Source organism: Pseudomyrmex gracilis, unplaced genomic scaffold (assembly GCF_002006095.1).
Source record: "Pseudomyrmex gracilis isolate BER0280 unplaced genomic scaffold, ASM200609v1 scaffold_544, whole genome shotgun sequence".
NCBI lineage: Eukaryota > Metazoa > Arthropoda > Insecta > Hymenoptera > Formicidae > Pseudomyrmex > Pseudomyrmex gracilis.
Window position 1 is genome coordinate 25564 of NW_018021128.1, and position 23102 is coordinate 48665.

General features: G+C 41.2%; 1 protein-coding gene across 1 annotated transcript in view; it reads left to right on the forward strand.

The window, feature by feature from the left end:
• The window catches only part of LOC109861031 (ecdysone-induced protein 74EF), a 52084-nt gene that overhangs the window by 12164 nt on the left and 16818 nt on the right, over nt 1–23102 (forward strand). Inside the window, exons 2-4 of the mRNA XM_020440508.1 lie at nt 6983–7243; nt 9098–9265; nt 9788–10027. Coding sequence (XP_020296097.1) covers nt 6983–7243; nt 9098–9265; nt 9788–10027 — 669 coding nt within the window. The remainder of the gene's footprint in view (nt 1–6982; nt 7244–9097; nt 9266–9787; nt 10028–23102) is intronic.

Below are 23102 nucleotides of genomic sequence, written 5' to 3' on the forward strand. Positions count from 1 at the left end.
TTAAAAAGGTCTCGACGAGATCAGATTTGGATAAACTAGTTTTTCTCGGAGAAATTGTGTTAGTCTTTGACAACAACAAAAAAAAAAAAAAAAAAACACGAAAGAAAGATGCATGTTCCTATTTGTGCGCGCGAGAGAAAAAAAACTGGAAGAAAGCAGGCGCTACGGAAGATAAGGTCTCTGAAAGGTCTCGTAAACCATGTGGGTATGCTTTCTCTCGTCCTTGTACCTGGATTTCGGATTGTACCGTTAAAAACCGAGGCATGATGATCCCGAGGGAAGACTCGTGTAACCTAGTTTCTCGCAATTCCACGCGCACGTTTAACGGTACCCATCCGGACGCGCCCAGATTTTACGCCCTAATGAGAGGGGAAGGGTTGCCCACCCCCGTGAGAAAGAATTCATCCGAACACGACGGTCCGTCGTGAATGCGCCCTTTAAAACGCCCCCTCGTCCTGGGTTCCATTTCCTTCGTATTCGGTTTGTTTCCTTTAACACGATACATTGTTCACGCCAAATGTCTGATACCGTATTTTTTGCTTTATTTTTTTTTTTTTGTACGTCAGCTTTGTAAAGTAAAACGTTGTTTGATTTTTTTTAAATTTGCAAATGAAAAATTGACACTTGAGACGTTACAAAATCAAAAATAAACAGTAACGGAATTGAACACAAAACGTTTTTCCGTTACGTGTAACGGAAAAACGTTTTGCTTTCTATTGTTATTTTATTCTTTTTCTTTTATCTATCGAGAAATAGGCGTGCAATGCGAATACGCGCTTATTTGTCGCAGAAAATTCTCCAAGTACAATGGAGACTTGCCGAGACTCTTTGGCGTGGCAATACACTTAAATAAATTGGGTCAAGGTCCGGTACGGTGTCGCTTTCTTCTATTTTTCTTTTTCTTTTTCCTCTTGAAAGAAAGGGAAAATATTCAGTAGCATCATCATTTCGAATATATGGATCAGTAGTTATCGTAAATCTTGTCTTTCAAATTTTATGGCGTCCGCACAGAAGTCAGAAGATCAGAAAGTTACATAAATATGGTTTACTTTTAAAGAGTCTAGGATCTCTCTTCTCATTCATATCACTTTTACAGAAGAAAGTTGCGGAAATTTGACTGCGGTGGGTACTCGGAAAATTTCGAAAAAAAATAAAAAAAAAAAAAACATTCTGAAAAATAATGTAGGTTTTTATGACGCAAGACACAGGAGGTTACGAGTTGTGAAGGTTTTGAAAAACATTTGCGTAAAAAAAAATATTTATAAGCGATGAGACTCTCGCGAGATGCGAGAGATGCGAGAAAATTGGCTTTGCGAGTACGGCGGCGAGTACGGAAAGAGAGAGTGTCACAGCCCACACCCGATAGCTCTTCGCGCACGCATACCGCACATACATATGTGCGATAATCAGGTCTCTCTTTCGCGCAAAACACCTACTCGCACGTCGCTGTATTTACGCAGACGTTCACACAAGCGCACGCGCGTTTGTCCGAACACTCTCGATTTCGTCGAGCAGGAGGATGAGGAGGAGGAGGAAGAGGAGGACGAGGAAGTGGGTCGCTCGCACACAAATACGCGGCGCGGCTCGTCGTTTCCGCTATCGAAACTTCCGGCTTTGGCAATCCGTTAATGTGAGAGACGCTAGCGCCATATAATGGCTTCTCCGTACCGGCAAATTATGCGAACCGAGAGAAGAAACAGAAAGAGAGAAAGAGAAAGAGAGAGAGAGAGAGAGAGAGAGAGAGAGCCAGCGAATTTAATTGTTAATTAAATTTATTTAAAAAAATTTATCTACGGCGGATTTTTTTATTAATTTAATTTTTAATGTTTAAATCTTACAATATTTATTTTACTCTTTGCAATGTTAATATTCGAGAAATAATTTTGTAATAACACACGCTTTTTGCAATGTCTTTCTCGCGAGATGTAGTTTAACACCTCATTCCGAGTTCTCACCAGATTTTCTTGTAAACATCGAATTGACACCGCGTGTAAATCAATGCGTTTTGCAAATGCTTTAACGACCTCGATTAGCGTCGGATTGTATTCATCGATATTGATCGCTCGCTATCACGATGCGCGATGGCTTACTTTTGTTCTCTTTTGCATTCTCTTAACAGTCGTGCTTCTTCCCGGATGTTACAATATTACGTATCGATTGTTTTACTTTGTTGCTTTCTATCGAAACACACTTTTTTTGCGAAAAGTGCGCAATTAACTTACTTTTTTTTATCACTATTATTTGCATTGCGTTAGTTTTTGCGATATTTTTGAACCTTGAAAAGTATTGTATCTATTTGTATTATTTCTTGACAGTTTTTTTTTTTTTTTTTTTTTTTTTTTTTTTTTTTTTTTTTTTTTTTTTTTTTTTTTTTTTTTTTTTTTTTTTTTTTTTTTTATATATATTCTCTACACAAAAGTATTAATTTAATTTCAATAAAATTAATATTTGTTATTTTACACTTGGTCGTGAAGAGCAGAAGAAACACTTTTCTCTCTATCGTTCGCATTTGTGAAGCTCTCTGAGGTAGAGATTAAACGAATCTTCTGGTATAAAGAAGGAGTTGCTTCGTCAATAATATAAAGCGATAAACGCTCGCTAAATTACATAATAACACATGTCGACGTCCGATAATTGTTGCGCGATTATACTCGCGCTAACGATAGCGCACGGAAATACAAGATGATCGATTCCGCTTTAATCGCGGCTCACGCCGCTTATGTGCATCTACGTCCACGCGCTTTAATCGCAGTTACTCACAATTCTTCCGAGCAATAATTATCGTGAAATATCCTACGTTTTTTTTTTTTTTTTTTTCCCCCGTTAAAAAGGACGGGATGTTATGTACCAGGCGGATAGAGAAATATTCATTCTGCTTTTTTGCGGATTATATTATTGTTTCGTAAAATTAATTAAAAACAAATATGTGAAGTAAAAGTGAAGAATAAAAATCCTAAAAATACGGGCAATTATGAGGAATAATCCGGGAGAAAATTCAACGCAAATAAATACAACGCACAAAGAGCAATTTAAAACAAAATGCAGAGCATGGAAATTGAATTAAACCGAAATGCACGTGCATGTGTGCGCGCACGCGGGCGCGGGCGCAACGAAATAAATAAAATAAATCGTAAAAGAGGTCAATAATGCACAGATTTCAATTTTTACGCAAAACGTATTTCGCGCAAAAAAAAAATACACAATAGGCCCTGTTAACAATATTTGTACGTAATGGAAAAAGAAAAAAAAAAAAAAATGCAATACGAGAATATTTAAGTGCTCGGCGTGTTTCTTTGAAATGTTTCATTATTGAAGGTAGGAATGCACCTGCCGCGCGCTTCGAGCGCATCGATGCATTTCTCGCGCAGCGCGAAACTATGACGATTGTGGTTACGCTCTGTTAATTCACTCTGTTGGAGAAAAACAACACACTTAGCTATAAGAATCGAGATATCTAAGATATTATAGGTGTGTTAGTTTTTTTTTTTTTTTTTTTTTTTTTTGTTTAGCTTTAAATGTAATTTGTTACGCTGTAACAATATCGCTATAATGCGCGTAATAAACCAGAAGAGCCAAAGGTCCAGGGTGAAGATGGAACGTCGATTAAAAAACATAAGCAGTTTTTAACAAGTAAAGTTTTTTTTCACTTATTTTATTTTATATTAAAACAATTTTTTTTAACAGTACTGAAGATGATCCACATTAAAGATATCGAAATGTTTACTTGTTAAAAACTCCTGCTTATGTTTTTTAATCGACGTTCCATCTTTACCCTGGACCTTTGGCTCTTCTGGTTTATTACGCGCATTATAATATTTTTATTTCCTTCGAGCCGTAAATCTTTTTATTAATATTACTAATAATAATTGTTTAATAATTATTTAATAATTATATCATAATTTTATTTGGAGTAAGTATTACATAAAATTAACACAATTATTTTTTGGCATAATATAAAATGAATACAGCGAACGTGTATATTTTCCCTCTTTATTGGAAAGTAAAATAAAAGAAGAAAAAAAATAAAACTTTTAAAATATTGGTTTAATTTTATATTTAATTATCTTCCTAATGAATACCGCGTTCTCCCTCTCTCTTTCTCTCTTTTTCGTTATTATTAACGTATTAATAAACTTCTGTATAGAAATGGATAATTAAATTGAGCCAATTAGGAAGTTTGCACGCTTTTTCCATCGAGAGATAACCAACATCTTTCATTAAAGATACCGACATCCCTGGCCCCGTCGTCACACCCTCGTCCTTCACATGGAAAATACATTATCCCATCTGTATAAAATATTCAGTACGAATATCTGTGTCCTCTGTCGCTTTTTTTTTCTTTTTTTTTTTGTCGATCAATAATCACGGACGTAATAATATTGTAACAGCTCGCGGCTGGTTTTCGAGTTTCGCACGATCTCGACTAAGAGACAGGTCGTGCAAGAGATCCGAGATTTTTGCTCGTCGGAACGTTGCCGCGAAACGACACGTTCGTCTCCTTTTTCGAACGTGAATTTGTCCCTCATGTACATATATATATATATATGAAACGCGCACATGTGTGCATGTTTAACCGCGTGTTCTCGCACGTAAGAGCATGCCGTTTCTGTCGGGCTCGCACGCCCGACGGCATGTCGGACGCACGTGATGTCACATAGAAAGAGAGAGTCGTTACCGTTACGCAATGCCGGCCACAGCGGGACATTCGTGTGTGCGTGCGCGCGAGAAAGTTGCGTGGCCCGGCCAAACGCTGACCTTACGTACTGCGCACACATATAAATACGCGCGCACTCACTCACGCACGCACGCACGAACGAACGTACGCGCGCGCGCGCGCAAGTATCGGTAAACACGCTACGTACGTGTTTGTTTCGTTGTCACCTGACGTAGCAAGATATTCGTGAACTATGCGCCAATTTCGAGAAATCGACAATTTTGAACAATTTTTCAAAAAATGTGCTTTCTGCTTCTTGACTGAAATATTTTGTTCGATGCAGACGTGCGGCCGATCATCTGATACCTAATTTTCGTTAAAAGACGGATTTGTTTGATGCAACAATTTGTTATGATTCTTAAAGAGTAAAGAGACTCACCAAGTAGTTACCTCAGTGTTTTGAGTATTTTACATGTAAGAAATAACATATTTTATTCGTCTATATATTTTCAGTTAATTATGTTGGATTTTGTTTGTAATAATTTTGCGTTCAAGCCTGACTCTTTCGTTGGAACTAAGAAAGTGCACAGAATTTTTGCACACGATCTGACTCGCGAACGAATAAAACGAGTAATTTTTTCTCTCTCTCTCTCTCTCTCTCTTCTCGCGGTCGTTAGAAAATATGAAAACCGGGACGTTGTAATGGTGATTACGGTGAAACTTCGTCGACGTGTCGATACACCGGAAGTCGACTTCTTGTGCGAGAGAAACAGGCGGGAGGGAAGGAACGGGTGAAAACGCTGTGAAAACTTCTCCGTTGATTCGAAACGCGCTCGATGCGACGGGGCTCACAGACGTTCAGTCTCTCCGCATCTCTTGTCGCATCAAGTCAAAGTCAAGCGGGATCACGTGTGACCACACACTCACAAATTTCGCATACGAGATTACGTCGAGAATTCATTTCGAAACGCGCTATTACAAGCGTCTTTTGCATGTTTTTATCTCGGTCTTCGGTTTAACACCGCCGAGATGTTAATTGAAGAGAAAACAAATGTCTCAATATCTACAAGACTCCGTCCGCTAATAAAACTGATTATGTCTGTTAAGAATTTGTTTTTTTTTTTTTTTTTTTTGCTGAAGAAGACGTGAACTTGTTGGGAAGGCCAACGCTTCGACGAGAATACGAACTTTTACGAGAATGAATAATCTTTATCTCGCGTACTTCGTACTACTGTATACGCGAGAAAATAAAATACAAAGAGAGTAAGAAAGTCTGTGTTCCGATACGATCGCGCGACTCTCGCTTAACGTCGCAGCGACATTAATAAAAAAAAAAAACATAATGTGACTGAGTATCAATCTTTGTTTACAACAATAATAAAGAAGGATATAATCTATGGTAAACTAAATATTTGAGCAGAGTGGACAAATTTCTCATCATTTATTCCATCAACCTGACTGTAATACATGAGGTCAATTTGTCTTCGTATTTCACACGCAGCTGGATTTTATGGGACGTCTCTCTCGTACATAATACTCTCCTAATTCTTCGTAATTCCGGAAAAAATAAAGGGCGCGATGACAAATTTGCGTCGTTATGTAATATTCACGACCTCCCGAAAAAAAAAACGAATATACGTAAGAACGCTCTCAAGGTGATTTGTTATTGTTTTTTTTTTTTTTTTTTTTACGAGATCAAAAAAATTCGCGAAAATGAGAAAACAATCGTAGAAAGAGAAAAAACGATTGATCGGCGATTGAAATCTGTTTGTCGGCGATTTCGCGCTATTTCCAGAGCGGGATTTTTCGTACTCGCCTGCCGCGAGAAATTGCTTAATGAAGTCGCCGCGCGCAGAACTCGGCGCCTGAAAGGAAGGTGGAAACGTTGCAGTGGGTCAAGGAGAGAAGCCGGCTTTCACTTCCTCTCGGCAGCCACGGGCTCCTCGAGAACGCCTCCCGAGCCGCGGCTTTTTTTTTTCTTTCTCGTTGCCTTCGTCGTTTCTCGCGAGAATGTTTATTCACCCGTGATTACGTCTAATTATTTCGACCGGCAACGAGAGAGAAAGAGAGAGAGAGGAACACGTGTATTTGCGCATAAAACTCAATGGGACATAAAATTCGAGCACTCCCCCGAAACGCAACGTATAAAACGCGCAACTTATTGTCCGAATATTAAACGGCGTAATTTCAAACGCGTTGTAGCTGAAAAGCAACCACTTTTTTTGTTTGTTTTAACATCTCTCTGCGAACAGAAGTTCGCAACTCTTGCTTTGATGTATTTTCTTGTCTCCCTGATATAGACGACGGTTTTCTGTTATCTTGTTGCAGTCGACACCAGGGAGGTGCAGCCGCACGACACGGGCGAGAAGGAACAGCTGGGCCTCGCGAACGTGAAAGTTGAGCCGGGATCGACCGGGGCGACGACTACCAGTAGCACGGGGACTCGTCTGCTTCACGGCATCCTCTCGCAGCATCCCCAGCAGCATGGCCTGGGGCTGCAGAACGGATACGGCCGGCACTTGGCCGGTCACGCTCAGATGGGCCAGCCGCCGTACACCACTGCCGCCATTGCCACGACGAGTACGCCAGGTAGGGCGATCCCCTTTTCCCCCCTCGTTCTCTCCGAAAGATAATTCACGCCGGAGATCGGTAATCGTTCGTCCAATCGCTTCCGACAACGCAACTCAATTATCCAACAATATAACAAACGCGTGAAAAAAAAATTGAAGGATATGAGAAGAGAATTTTTTCTTTTTTTTTTTTCGAGCGAAGACGATGCGCGTCCAAAACATTTTGCACGACTGTGCGGGCCGAGATCTGTAGGCGTTTATAATTTGTCTTATAAACTGCATTGTGATTAATGAGATCGACATTTTCGAGATTAACATTTACGCAAAGCGCGTAGATAGGTAGCGTAAAGACGATTTTCCATTAATTGGATTATAGCGAGGAGATGGTCGTTTCTCTCTCTCTTCCTCTCTCTCTCTCTCTCTCTCTGCAAACGGCTCGTTACCCGAAGTGACGATTGCAGTCGGACGGCGTTCGACGTCGAATGATCGATTGCAACGCCAATTGCTCGCGCCGCAATTTGCTAATTGACCGGAACAATCAATCGCGACAATACGGTCGTTGAATCGCAATTGTGAATATACGAAAAAACTATTCGTGGGGGGGTACACGTTAGTTTCTTGGAGAAAATAATTGTAATACGATGCGAAGATGTCTCTTATAACGAGACGATAAGTAATTCATTTCCCGACTACGTCTCGCAAATACAAACGTCGCGATTTCACGAAGTTGACCGAATGCGCAACGATAAAATCGCGCGTTCGTAACGAAAAGAATTTTTTTGCACTCGGCAGAAATTTGAGCGCGAATTTTTATTCTGATTTGTTTTTTTAATTTAATTTTTGCCCGATCGTTGTTCGGGTGTCGATCTCTCTCTCTCTCTCTCGCAAGGATCTCATCTTGAATAACGTAGCGACGAAACGAACGGGGGGTGGAGGGAGGGATGGTGACAATTAACGAGCGATAACACGCCGACGACGCAATAATGACGACAACGCGAGACAGACGAGAAATAAAGCAAGAGAGAAAGAGAGAGAGAGAGAGAGAAAGAGAGAGAAAGCGGAGTAATGACTCTGTATAGAACCGTTTGGGACTCGTTTGAGACGGTTAGCGATGCCGCGAGGGAGAAAAAGAGAAGAAGAAGAGGGGGAGAGAGAGACCGTGGGAAGAGCGAGCGATATGCATACCCAATGACCGGATGACCTTCGCTCGTTGCATAAAGATGCCTTTAATTGACGGCGCGCGCGAAAACACGTTCGACTTGACGACGACGACGACGACGACGCTCGATAAAGCTCTCTCGAGCGAGCTGGACCACTTGGATGGACCACCTAATTTGTTTAAAGCGACGTAAGCGAAAAGCAAACGCGCGCCCGGCTTTAATTTCTGGATCTGGCTAAAGACCCGGACCGGAGCTCGACCGCTCTAATTTATTGCACGTCCGCGTGTGACACGTCGCGGAACAAAACGGCAATGCGATAATTGCCAACGTACGTATATTTGGAATTTAAATGACGATACGCGACGCTTTGCAAATACGTGGGTAATAGAGTACTTTATTTAGACGCGGAATTGAGTGTCCACCTCTCTCGCGCGCATCGAAATTTTTTTTTTTTCAAACGAAATAATACTCGCAATAAGACTCCGCAACTCCGCAAAAGTTCTTCTCAGTTTTGTTTTGTTTGCAACTGTTTTTGTTTTTTTTTTGTTTTTTTTTTTGTTTTTTTTTTTTGAGCGAGCAAAACGCGAAATCACGAGAGATTAGCGACGTCACGTCTTTTGTCGCTATAGTCGTAAGTTCGCGGCCGGCTATTTATCACGAGGACGGAGTGTCGCCTCATTTTGTTTCATGGCGTCGTTGTCGGTTCTAAGCAGGAAGCGGATCACTGCCAGCGAGTCCAGCGGACAGCGGAGTCAGCGACGTTGAGTCCAGCACGTCCTCCGGCGGCAACGAGGACGCGAATCTCTTACTGAAGGCCAGGCTCAATCCGAATTCGTCCCTCCAACCGAGTCTGGCGTCTCATCACTCTCATCTGTCGTCGGGTGAGATTTATCTGATGTAACATCGCGTAACGTATTACACGGAGAAGATCATACATACGTGTAACGTATTACACATAAATATGATGGATGAAAATTGTACAATTTTTTTTTGGTTTGCTTCTCTCTCATGACGATGTCATCGAGAGATGTCATCCTAGAGTCACCCTTGATACTCAAATAATTTTTGTATCTTCCTATATTGTTTATTTTTTTTTTTTTTAATTTTTGTATTTAATATATTTCTTACGTTTCGCGTATTTTCTTTCTTCCGACGCTGTAAATATATATTTATATTTGTTGTAGCAAAAGGATTGTCTCGTTAACAAAAACGCGAGTGAACAAATTTCAATCGCAACTGAACCAAAAAAATTCTCTCTCCGACGCGCGCACAATTACGTGAAATATTTTTTTGCACAAAATGTTATTTCTCTACGAGAGGAAATTATGTGTCGAGACTGTGTGTTAAAATCGCTTTTGAGATCGTCTAATAGGAGTACCTCTCTATTGATTGTTCGGCAGCAGCACTCGGCAGATCGGCCTGTCACAGTCCCAGCGTTTACCCGTCGACGGCGAGCTTCCTGCCGCCCTCCTATCATCCTCATCAACATCATCCCTCCCAATATCACCCACACCGGGGGAGCTCGCCGCATCATCAGCACAACAACCACACCATGGGTCCGACGATGGGGCCGCCCCACCATCACCATCACCACCATCAGACGCAGAGTCTTCAGCACTTACATTACCGTCAGCCGCCCACATGTGAGTTCCAACGCATTTAACACTTTTTTTTTGCTTTTGAACGTAGCGCTATCGTTGCGCCGTGATATATGCGTATCGGCACGTTTCTCGGCCGCAAAACGTTTTTTTTTTTTACGAGATCCTTGATGATTTTCCGACGAACAACGGCATTTCACAGACAAATTCGTAGAAACAACTTTTCTCTCAACGTTACTTCATTATTTAAAAAAAAAAATCCGATAATTGTAAAATACGAGAATTGAAAACAGAGTCGCGCGGAAGAAGAATTGTTCCTTTGAATGGAGAATAATAAGAAAATTTGTGAACAAAACGAATTAACAAAATCGAAATCGATCCGAGCTCTATGGTCTTACGTCGAGACAAGTCTTTTCTTTGACCTCATTTGCTTATCTGCAATTTCGACGATAGTATAAATGTACATATCTCGGTTCTCATCGCGCGCGGGTCGATCGACGCGGGCGAGCGGTCGGAACAAGGGAGAATGAGACGACGACGACGACGACGAGTGAGGAAAAGTGGTGTTCGATGAAACGGTGATTTCGCTATCTCGCGGGCGGTATCTGAAGACTAGATCGTCGTGACGCAACGAACGGACTCTCGGAGTAGTCCGGAGTTTATTTCGACTTCACGGGTATCGATTCGATCGCCAACCGTCGACCAACCAGACGTTGGAATATTTTCGCTTTTCGTCGATGCACGCAAATGTGAGCGCGGCGCTTGATGATCCGGCGATTCAGATTGTTCTTCGCAAAATGAATCACCATTTGTCGGAACGCGATTAGATTGTCCGTGCGGAGTAACTGAGAATTCCTTTCGATCGATAATTTTCCAGTAAATTTAAAAAGAAACAGAAAGAATTTTAAAACGCGCGATCGCGCGCTGTGATTTCGAAGACGAAGCGAAGACGGGAAGCGATCTAGAACTCCGCGAGCTAGGATTTCCTTCAAGCTGCGAGTGAAAGGATTCCGCGTCGTCGCGGAGAACGTTTTTTTTTTTTTTTTTTGAAAACTCTTTTCGCGCAATGAGAGATCCGCGCGAGTGTCGTCGACAGCGACACTTCCGAAGCGCGCTCGTCTTGTTCCCGTGACCCACTTTGCCATTCTCCGATTCGACGGCCCAGATTTGCTTCCTGCCGCAAGAAGCATTTCCGTTTACACTCTCGCGTCTTGCGACCGCGTGCGAATCTCAACGGGATGCACAGAGAGACGCAGTTTTCTCTTTCAATACACGTCCAAAGAAGAGAGAGTGCAACGCACACTTGTTAAAAAAATAACAGATGTTTAGGCGATTGCAATATTCGTGGTTGTAAATGGAATTTTTTCTTTATTTGCCACTAACCCAATTTCAAACTTTTCAAATAGATAAATTAGAATTTCATTTAAATAAATTGATTTAATTTTTTTCAAAGCGGGGAGAGCACAGGTCTATTCGATGATGAAAACTCCGTCTCTGGTTTAAATTTTGTTGGTTAAAATCTCATTGCGCGCACATTTTCAATTGTGTGCAACAAAAGTGCTTGTGAAAATTACCGCGCGATAATCATCAATTTTCGTCTTTATTGTGTAAACATTTTTTCTGTTTTTCTTTTTTTTCTAGTTTTTCTTTTTTTCTTCACAGACGCGTGAAAAACCGCATGCAAAATATAGTTCCACAGTTCTATAAGTGTTATAAAAATAGAGGTTAAAGAGCGAGATTTTAAATGAGGTTACTTCGAAATTAATCAAGTCAGCGCGCTCGAAAAATCGAGGTCGATGCGGAATAACAGTTTGCAGGCATTTGCGACTTTTTTTTTAGGTTTTTCGCCAAATTTTGCCGACGCGTCATTTATGTATTCGCGCGTGGCCAATTTTTGCGCGCGCGTTTAAAAATCGCGGAAATTCATTTTGCACGCGCGCGCGATGTGGGTCAGTTCGCGTCGCGAAAAAGAACTCGCGTTGTCGCGAGACAACGTAATTGAGTATAATTTCTGGGAGCGAATGATATGTCGCGTTGAATCAGATTTTCTGTTCAATCGACATTTTTTTTTTTTCTTTCTTGTCGTTAAATGCGACAATTGATATTTCACACATCGCGTCTCCGTGACACATCTCCTCTTAAGTCGGTGTGTATTCTGATTCTGTGTATATTTGAGTTCGTTATCTTTAAGATCGTTTTGTTGTTTATTATTTATAATTCCCTCGTCGGACGAATCGCGCTCGCGTCGGCGTCGAGAGATTGATTTTATTTTTTTTTAGATATCCGCGACTCGCGATGGAAAGCGCGCGACGGAGACGCGTGGAATCGCGGTGAAATTCTCCGCGTGCGAGCGCGGAGTATCAATTACGTCGCGAAAAGAAAATAGAAGAAAGGAGGCGGTCGAACGGAAGCGGCGCGCCGTTCGTTGCGCTTTATTATCAACCGTAAGGCCGCAATTCTCGCCGCGGCGCGTCCGACAATGCGATATCGAACTTTCCCTAATTGAAAATATTCTACGACGCGCGGCTGCGTGTCCTCCTTCAATCTCTTTTTTTTTTTTTTTACGGCGCGCGCGTTTTTCTCGTCGACCGCCGTTTCGGAAAAATTGCCGTGCTCTCGCTGCTTCCTACAGCGCTATTCGGTGACCGGAGATGCGAACAATCACCGTTTAATGGACCATAAAACTCGCGTCCGCTCAAAATACGCGCCGGTGAAAGCTTTAATGAAAATGTTCCGCGTGTCCCGAAGCACATCCTTGCTCTTTTCCCCTCGTATATTGTACAAACGCGTTCTCGATGCGTCAATATAAAGAAATGCGTCGATAAGTCAATATGACGAACAATTAAGTGATGATAATAATAGTAATTAAACTTAAATAATTTAATATTGATTAAAAAATATACGAAGAGAAGAGAATGTTCAAAAATAAAAAACAAAAAAAAACGAGTGTGTGCATTACCGTGTGCGTTCGTTCTTATTGAACACGTGTATCGTATCTTACACCGAAAAAATTATATTCTTGTAAGTAGAAGATTTTACACTTAAAAAATCTTCTTAAAGATTTTAGATGATATTCTTCCGAAATGAAGAATATATTCTTAATTTAAGAATATAGTCTTTTTCGATAGTGAGATATATATATGTTTTTCTATAGAGGCTTTTTATATTCTAATCAGTATATATTCTTATCAATATTACTAGTTAGAGGATTTTCCTCTTAAAATAAGAAACTCTTCTTGACGCCTATTTTAGTATAAAATATACTTAAAGTAAGTGGGATATCCTCAAAACAAGAATACAATTTTTTCGGTGTACTGTATTTCCAAGGAAAATGAAGAAGACAGAGATTTCGTGTTAAAAACAAACTTACATAAAAGCTTCGCGTAAAATATATAAAAAAAGGAGGAACAAAAGAGCGAGTCGTAACGGACACCGCCGCGCGGTTCTATGCCGCGCGGCGCGCTTGACAGGCTACCGCGTCGCGCGCGCGCCGCGCTCCGAGTAAAAGTGTGCCAGATTGTATAATCGAACGTGAATAAGCAAAATGTTACGCCATAGCGATTTGGTAACGTCGTCGTCGGGTGTTCCCCCTTCCTCTCTACCGGTCCGGACGGGCACGGCCGTGTTCCCAATGCGGTAGGCGCAATGGTTCATGCCGAGCAAGATTATATCCCGAACGAACAAAAATTTTAAACCTGTTACGGATTTGACCCCGCGCGTTCAGGTGCGAAACGCGCGTCGTTTCGAGACGCAACCGAAATGTGCGTAAAAACGTCCAAAAACGAATTCTTCTCGAATTTTTGCTGGATCTCTCCTCTCTTTCTAATCTCTTTCCCGCCTTTCTCTTCTGAAGTCACTTAAATATTGAGAAACTTCAAGCGTCGAAACGAGTTAAATTCTAAAATTTGTTTTTTTTTCTTTTTTCTTTTCGTTCTCTTCCGAACCGCGAACTTTGATATTCGAGCGAATTTTCTAACGCAATCAACTTACGGAGCGGAGAAAATAATAACTCTGTGACGGTTTGCTTACTTAAGGGAGAATTTAATTTCCGGCGAATTTCCGTATCTCTGTCAACAGCCTCTCTCGCGACTGTATCGTGTAAATATTTTCGAAATTGGACCACCGGCCAGTGCACCGCGTGCACACACACACACATCAACCCGAGTACGCATTCGTCGAGTATTCGCGTGTTGCCAAAACCGCATTTCAACGTTTTTCCACGATTCCGTCAAAGCCAATTGGCCATCGGCCTCTTTTATCTAGACCACTGTAGGTATCGTACAAAAACACATTGCGTAACTCCGCGTAACACAGGCACCGGAATACATAAAACTTCGCTTTGGATTGCTCGCGACAAACAGTTGTGGTCTATTTGCAACTTTCTTTCTTTTCGTTTCGCTTTGAGACGAGTCTTACATCAGTCGGGGAAAATTTTTACCAATCATTATGTTACATAACATATTACAGCGCGTAAATAAATAAATGTTTACAAACGCGTAGTAGAGCAAATATTTAATCATCGAGTCGCCGAGTCAGCGCTCGTTAAATATATCGGATTCTTTGATCGGCCGGGATCGATAAGCGGCCGGAAAAGGTGGACGGGAAGATGCGTCGTCGTTCGCGCGCGAAGCAAAAAAATAATCATCATCAGGCGTTTATCGAAGCGAGCTCTGTGTTTTTGCCTATTCGCGGTTGGCCGATCGCGGTACACCGATCGGTTCTCTCTCACAAGCGGGCGCCATGTGCGCACGTGTGTACCGGAATAGACAAGTCGGGGAAAAGAATAGCGCGTGGCGCGCTATTTTCGAAGCGAGGGATTGTCCGTCGGAGAGACGACGCAATTCGCATCGTTCCATTAACGCCTCGGAAACGTGTGTGAAAGACCCTCTTTATTACAAAGCATCATGTCGTCGGGAAACGAAAGTGATGCGCGCGTCGCGGAGTAAACCGGCGCGCGGCACAAATTTTGACGCTCTGACAGCGCGCGTCGGAAAGCGAAAGTGTTACAAGGTCTCTCAAGGAATAGCGATAGAACGTTAATTCAGAAAGCACAAGTTCGCTTCCCATACTAATTCCTCTCTGGCTTTTTCCGCACATTCTGTTGTTGTTTATTTCAAACTTGGCTGGTTTCGGTTGCGAGTTGTTTCAAATTCAATTTTTGTGGATTTTTGTTAATTCCTTATAATTTTTCAATCGATCTTTTCCCTACGACGATGTGAGAAATTTCGTGTGGACGCCGAATGTTCGCGAACAAAAAATCTTGTTTCAACAATACAATCGTATTGACGAGACTTCACGTCGTATTCAAGAGAGGTGACAAAGTAAGATGTTGTTTATGAAGTTCACGATGACGACCTTATCGGAATTCACATCGCAGGACATGTATTGTGTCAAGGGTAAATCCGATTTTTTTTTTATGCGAATATCAATTACGTTCCAGACCTTAGCGTTTGACGTCACAATAGTCTCCGAATACATTTGTTATTTCTTAGACCGCGTTATATTACTTATACTCACTCTCTTCCGAGAGAAGTAGATGTCGTAAAAATGTTTTACTCTTTTGGAAACTACGCACATATTCTCCGAACAATCGTCTTATTGTGATTGAAGAAAGCTTGTTGACGCGCTACTTTAAAATCTGTTTTTTTTTTTATCGTTTTCCGCTTTAAACGTATTAAGCGACGATTTAAATAAGACATGCAAATGACGATATGTAAATTGCGATGTGTATCTCGTCTCGTGTTTTTTTTGGAGACGGTGAGAAGACGGAATCTTTCAGATGATAAACGGTTGCGTAAATTTTTGTTGGAAGAAAACATTTTGCAAAACAAAAAATCCCGCGTACAATATTTTCTCAAGAAGTTAACGACACAAACAAACCACGGTGAAAAACACGTGGCAATTGTATGCGTAACGCGATGTAACGGCGGAATATATAACGACGAGGAGAGAATCAATATTAAACAAACGTAATTTGTTATTTCGCGATTTCGAATTTTGTGAAATTTTGTTGGCACGGCAGAAAATTCGCGCGGGCGAGCGCGATTTTTTGAGAAAATACAGTGAAAATGGAAGCTTGATGTGGGAACCGTGCCATCGGGGCTCGAGAATGTCCTCTCGTTGTCCTAGATCAAGGTATGTGTGTGTCATGCGTATATGTCCGGAGGTATTTTTAAAAGATCGTCAGACACACCACCGCGTAACGCAACGACGGACAAGATACGAAACGAAGAAAGGCGAGAAGAAGAGCGGAAGCTTTTTGCTTTTTGCCGCGAAAAATCGAAACAAAAAAAAAAAAAAGAACGCGCCGATAAACAACAGAAAAAAATTGAATGTCGAGAGAAATTGCAAAAAAAATTTCCGCTCTCTGTAACGCAAATAATTAATTTGATTATATTGACACGTTCAAACCAAACACACGGCGCAAACAATGTCGTTAAATTAGAAAACTAATTTAATTAGGTTATAAACAAACAACTGTTTGTGTGATTGAATTGCATTTATCATATTTCTCTGTTTACGATCCAATAATCTACATTTAATGTATCAATTCCGGCAACGCACGAGTTGGAGAGATAAGGAGAAAAAATTTATGATAATATATTGACGTACCAAAACACAGATCTATCATTTCACATTTTGTGTGTGTGTGTGTATTATATATATATATATTATATTTATCACATATCAGAGACGATGATATAACNACATGATTTATGTAATCTATACGTGAAATTATCTTCCGTGTTGGTGCGATGTTTGCATTTCGAAGAGAGATGTGTCGTATCAGATATGCCAACACAAGGATTCGAATGATGAGCGTCGAGTGTGTTTTCGATGAGTATCTATAATATCGTACGGTAGGATCGAATTTTTATATCGGCTTATTTTTGCTTTTATCAATTGAATAAGATATCTCATCTCGCGGACTGAGATTAAAAACTTTTCGTCGCGCACGAAATTACCGGATGTGAATAGCAATTTTTTTTCTTCGCGAGATTGTTCGATGTGTAAAAGAACAAAGTCGTTTGCGCACAAGCTGACGATTATCGTCGTGAAACGCGCGCGCGCGCGTATTTTTCTGCCCCGCGAATTTAACTTCGCGCGATTGAGATCTTGTTTGGTACAAAGCAATAATGAGATAATGAGAGATAATAACGGGAGAAAAAGAGAAAGAAACACATGATCGTCTACGCGTGATCGATCGTGTTTTTTTTTTTTTATTTTTTTTATTTTTTATTTTACGATCCCGCTATCTGTGGAACAAGCGTTTGTTGACGGCGAAAGTAAATCGCTATGATCTCAATACGCCCCAATATTTTTTTTCTTATTTCACAAGTGTCGAAACGAAAGTGTCTCTGATTTGTTTGCGCTAGATTTTTTCTCCTATTGAGCAGCGACCGTTTTTCTCGGAGTGAAGATGAGACGCGCGGTGGAATTTGTCATAAAAAACCGCGGGAAAGCGCGTTTGCACGGGTCGTCGCGGAAGGGCCGTCGAGAGAATCTCGTCTTACGTAACTCGCGCGGCTGGCGAGTATAGCTTCTCGCGGCGAAGTAAAAATAAAGAAACCAGACGCGCGGTGCAAAGTGGATTCTGAGGCTAGACCGGGTCTAGGTCTAGGTCGACTAGGCGCGGCGTACGTGTTGCGCCTTTGTACGATAGCGTCCATTTACTTGATAATAAATGAAACGTAACTTAACCGACTTGCTTCTGTCACCGGCGATCGGCATTTCCGGTGACCGATGACACGGAATATCAAATACTGTTTATGTCACACGATCGACGTTCACTTCGATTCTAATTGATTCGAGCGCAATTCGCGTCTCGATTCTTTTATCGGCAATAAAAAAATTGCACACACAAAAGATAACCGTGTCCCAATAATTGCACGTTGTATCAACGACGGATATTAAAGAAATAATTATTACGTAAATATTAAATAACAATATAATATAAAATAATAACAAATCATTCGCATAACAATAATCTCTCGATGTTTTAAATATTTTTTGAAAGATGCGGTTGTAAATATCAGTGTTTCTTACTTTACATATGTAAATATTTTTAATTATTTCTTTAATAAATATTTGATAACCCTCTTGTTTTAAAAATAAAGNTACGTATAAAAAGTACATTTGATGTACAATCTTTTTTTTTGTTTTTTGTTTTTTGTGTTTGTTTTTTTTTTTTGAATAACAAATACGTATCTTTTATCAACTCTTTCCGTGACGTTTCGTTGTACCGCGAAACACACACTCGTTACGTGCACAAATACGTCGTTCTTATTGCATCGTGAAACGACTCAGATGTGAAAGTGCTTAAGTCCGTTTCCGAAACAGGTGCGCGTTTCACCGNGAAGAGAGGAAAAGCAAGAGAAACGAGACGCGCCACGGTCGTAGTCTAGGTCTAGGTGTAGGTCTAGGTCGACTGGGAAGGGGCGCGGCGGTCTACTTCCTCTGGTGTGTATGTGACCGAGGACGACAATCCGGCTTTTCTCTCGGAAATGCGAAATGGCGTTGATCGCCCGAGCGAAACGCACGTTGCGGAACAATNGAACCGTGTCGCGGTCGCACATTGTCGGGTGCGGATAGGTGCCGGATTCTCATCAATTTTCCATCGTACGAAGGAAAAGCGTGGATTAATTGCGCTGGAAAAAGCTACGATCCGATGAAAATTGTCAGAGCGAATGCAATTTGAAATAAAAAAACTTCAGCTTTTGTGCGAAGAGATAGAGTGTGTGTGTGTGTGTGTGTGTGTGTTTATTATTCATTGTAGAAAAAAAACATTAACTTTTTTTTTACTTGCAAAATTGCTTTAAATCGCTGATCGTTTCATAATGAAAATCGAAAGTCCGCCGAGGNGTTTACATCATCAAGACGTAATTTGATGATTAATTGCGTCCACGGACTCNGGAAGTACGAACGATACCGAATTTTTTTTTGATTGCAGGCGCTTTTTGCAAATTGCGTGCGAAGCAAAAACTTAACGGGTCGTCGCGATCGTTATATCGATTTTATACAGCGTGTGGGCGATTCGCGACGTCTCGCTTGTACGATTTTTTTTTTACACATAAACAAATTTGCTGTATCGCCTGACAATTCAAATTCGATAATTTTCGGAATTTCTCGCAAGCAATATTCGGAATTCTTAAAAATTGCCTATGTATGTGATTCTTTATCCAGATGAAGCGGTTTTTTAATTCACAATATTTGATTCATACAAGAGCGAATTATTTTGATATTGTTCTGTTGTTATTTTTTAAAGCAAAACATTTCGGTGCAGTTTGAAATCGCACTTTCGAACGTGAACGGATATATAAAGATGTTAATTAATTAACATTTCATTTGGTTTTTTTTTTTTTTTTTTTTTCTTCTTCTATTTCGTTGAAATCGTTTAATTTTTGTCAAAATTTCGGGTTAAGTGACTCTCTCGTTCAAAAATTTTCTCAACGAAATTGCGCGCGGCGCGATTATTTCGCGCTGACATCGTGATCCAATAATAAGTGAAAAGTTTCTTTAAATAGCGCCGCNAGCGTCCGTTGAATATTCATGAGAGAATTAAACATCCGTACGGAGTTCGCGTTAATACGAGAAAGGAATTAAGTGACTCGACATGACATTTGCGTTTCACCTTTGTGCGAGCTGCAAATCCGCCGAGTTGAAATATCGTTCTGTTATTCGGAAGTATTAGTCATTTGCAAAAAATTTATTGACATAGATATTCCAAGTACGTGTCAAGCCGATAACGTTTCTTGCGCGGACGAAGAGAAAAGAGATTTTTTTAATTGAAACGTTGCGTTTGCAACTCTTTGAAATCTTATTGTTTTGCAAAAAAACGCGCGCCCAAACAATGAAAATTAACAATTCGGAAATGTCAAAATTATTGAGAAATTATAATTAAAAAAAAAAAAAAAAACTTGATTCGCTTGTGTAAAAAAAATAGAGTAAAAAGTGTTGCGCGGAAAATTCTTCCTTCGCGTCTCCGTCGGATCACTCGGTAGATCAGAGAAGGAAAGAAGGAGGACGGGAACTCGAGCTTTACAGATAGGCGCATAGGCTGTGGCAGGCTGGCTGACAGAGAAGCGCGTCCTTCCTGGGTCTCTGCCCCTACCGACGTGTGTATTGTAGTATTGTATATTTGCAGTGTACATATATATTTATCAGAGCGTGCTTCTCTGTATGTGCACTTGCCGTGCCCGCTGTGCGCGCACGCGCGCCCGCGCAAACACACACACACATACAGACAGACAGACGCGCTTATATATTGCGTGTGCATGCGCATACGCAGCGCCGCCGCCGCCGGCAAAAATGCATAGCGCAGTTGCGCCAGGAGGTTCTCAACCGCGCGACGTGGTTTTTTAAGAATGTAAATATATGAACACATCGCATTAGGTTAAAAGCGATATCCGGTATTATAAAAAATATCACATATATTATTTTTGTAACTCACGCAATGTGTGCGAAATATTAAATAAACAGATTTGCGGAGCNCGCAAAGAGTTGCAATATCGTCAAATATCGTTGTGAGATCTTTTACATTTTTTTTTGCATGCATTATATAAGAACAACAATGTTTTGAATTTTAATATTTTTCCTTGATCGAGAGAGAAAGAGAGAGAAGCTTTGTTTGCGTTTATTCTTTTTTTTTAACGTAAATGCAAAACAAAAAGTACCGAAATAGTTAACACAATCGAGTTTGATGTAAAACATAACGCGTTTTCCTCGCGAATCCACGTATTGCGTATATATCGCGCGCAAAAATATAAAAGAACCGCTTCTTCCTTCCACTTTTCTTCCACTCTTCGTTTTCCGCGTGGAATTATTCTCGGAGAGTAGATATGCGCCGGCGTATGATAGATTCAGTTCAACGGCGATAGAGATAATCAGCCAACGAAGGATGGTGTCGAGAGAGGAAGCGGGAAGGGAGCATATGTGTGTTCGTAAAGTCGAGTAAACGCCTTCTCAAGGTTTTCNTCCATTTGCCGACGACTATTGGAGCGTATCGCGCGTTTTTTTAACCTTTCGTCATTCGGTTCACGATACCACGCGTTATGTTTTCGAAATCCGTTGCAACGCGACGCGGATTTACGATGACAGTAATCGAAGATTCGCATGGGTGCAAGGACCAGAGAGAAAAGAAGGCCGCGCTGTTTCAAATGTCACAGAAATTCCTCGGAAAAGAAAAAATGTGACATTTTTTCTTTTGCACGCGAAAGTTTGTTTGTTTCTTTTTTTTTTTTTACATTTTTGCTTTGTGTTTCATCGCAACGAAGACGATGCAATTTTTCATTCGCGCAACGTGCAAATATATTTACGATTTATTAAGTATGAAACTCTTGACAAATATTGTTATTTGATTTTTGCGGATTAGAATCTCTGCAAATCTGTCCGATCTTCCCCACACGATNGTTTGTCTCGCGTTGTCACGAAACGTGATTGTGTCACGTGTTTTTTTTGTTTTGGTTTTTGTTTGTTTTTTTTTCACATATTCGCGACATTTATTTCGAGCTGTCTGTTCTCGTTACGTCGCTGGTGGGCATTTCGAGATCTCCTTATCGNCAAGACTTCGCGGTGATAAGAAAATTTAGTAAACGATAGCGATTACCACACTCTGATACGCTCACGGCGACGACAATCTCTCCGCGTTTGTATCTCTCGCGGCGTTTCCTACCGCCGAAAATAGACCCGTTCGGANATTTAAACGCGACTTTCGGCGGCAAGGAGGAAGCACCGAGGTCTTAAAATAAATTTTCTCGCGCTTTCAACTTTAAATTTTCGACCGGCGTCTTTCTTCACGTAGCCGCTTCGGTACACCGACATTTCTCCGAAATTTGCTTTTAAATAAACAGAATATTGAAGGTTGCAAGTGTATCCTGTATTTCTAGACGAAACAACGACCGCGGAAAAGCAAACGTTTATCCTATTGCGAAAAGTGAATTACCGCTGCAAATCGGAGTGTGTGTGTGCGATGTTCGACCTAACACACACACACACACACACACACGTTATTTGTTACAAATTTAAATTTAAAAAATCTCAATGATTTTATTTTAAAATAAAACGTGCAAGAGTATTTAATTTCTTCTGACACACTAAACTCGAAGTGATTTAATCGTCGGGAGATTCACTCTCGAAATTNTAACCGACGCGACGTTGTTCTGTGTGGTTGCCTCTATATAGGTACGTGATGAGCGTCACTTTCATTATTCCTATTATGCTAGCTCACGCATACTACACGATGCTCGTCGTATACACGAGCATCGTCGTTTGTAGTACGTATGCACGTGTGCATACACACGTAACTTCTGCCACGCAGAGAGGTTGGCGACGGAGGGTGGACGCGAGAGAGGAGGGTGAGAGAGAGAGAGAGAAGAGAGAGCAAGAGCAGGAGAGAAACGACGCAGCTTAGAGTATATACCGTGCGAGTATAACGCCGAAGGCACGTATCGGCGGTTTCAGCGAGGTATAGACGGTGACCTTGTCGCCGGCAATTCACCCCGTCTGACCCCCCTCTCCTTCTCGTCCCCTCCATCACAGCGCGGTGCCCTCCTCTCTTCCTTCACCTCCTCTCCTTCCTCTCTTCCTCCTCCGCTTCACCTCCTTCTCTTCTCTCTCGTCGATCCCTGCATTTCCCCTCCGACATCGCGCACATTGCCGTGTGTTCTTCCCTTCTCCACTCTCTTCCGCCGGCTCCTCAGGGTGTGTGTGTGTGTGTGTGTGTGATCATTCCCTACACCCTACCCTCTAACAACTATACACCTCCTCCCTCTTCTCATTCCGCGTTTTTCCCCTCTTGACGCGTGGACGGACACATCCGACATCTCTCATCCTCGTCACACTCCTCGAAAGAGTTTGTGATTGCATCTTCCTCAGAGAACCTCTTCTCTCTCACGTTTCTTTTTCCCCTCTCTCTCCTCTCTTTCTCTCTCTCTCTTTCTCCTCTGCCTTCATTTTCACGCTTCGTTTATATCGCGTGCGAAGTTTTCTCGTTCTATTTTTTTTTATTCGCCCTAGAACTCCGCTTCTCTGTTTCTCTATCCTTGTCTTTCTTCCTCTCTCTCTCTCTCTCTCTTTCATATGTAGTTCCTCGATAAGATACTGCGTCTATCTGCATTCGTCG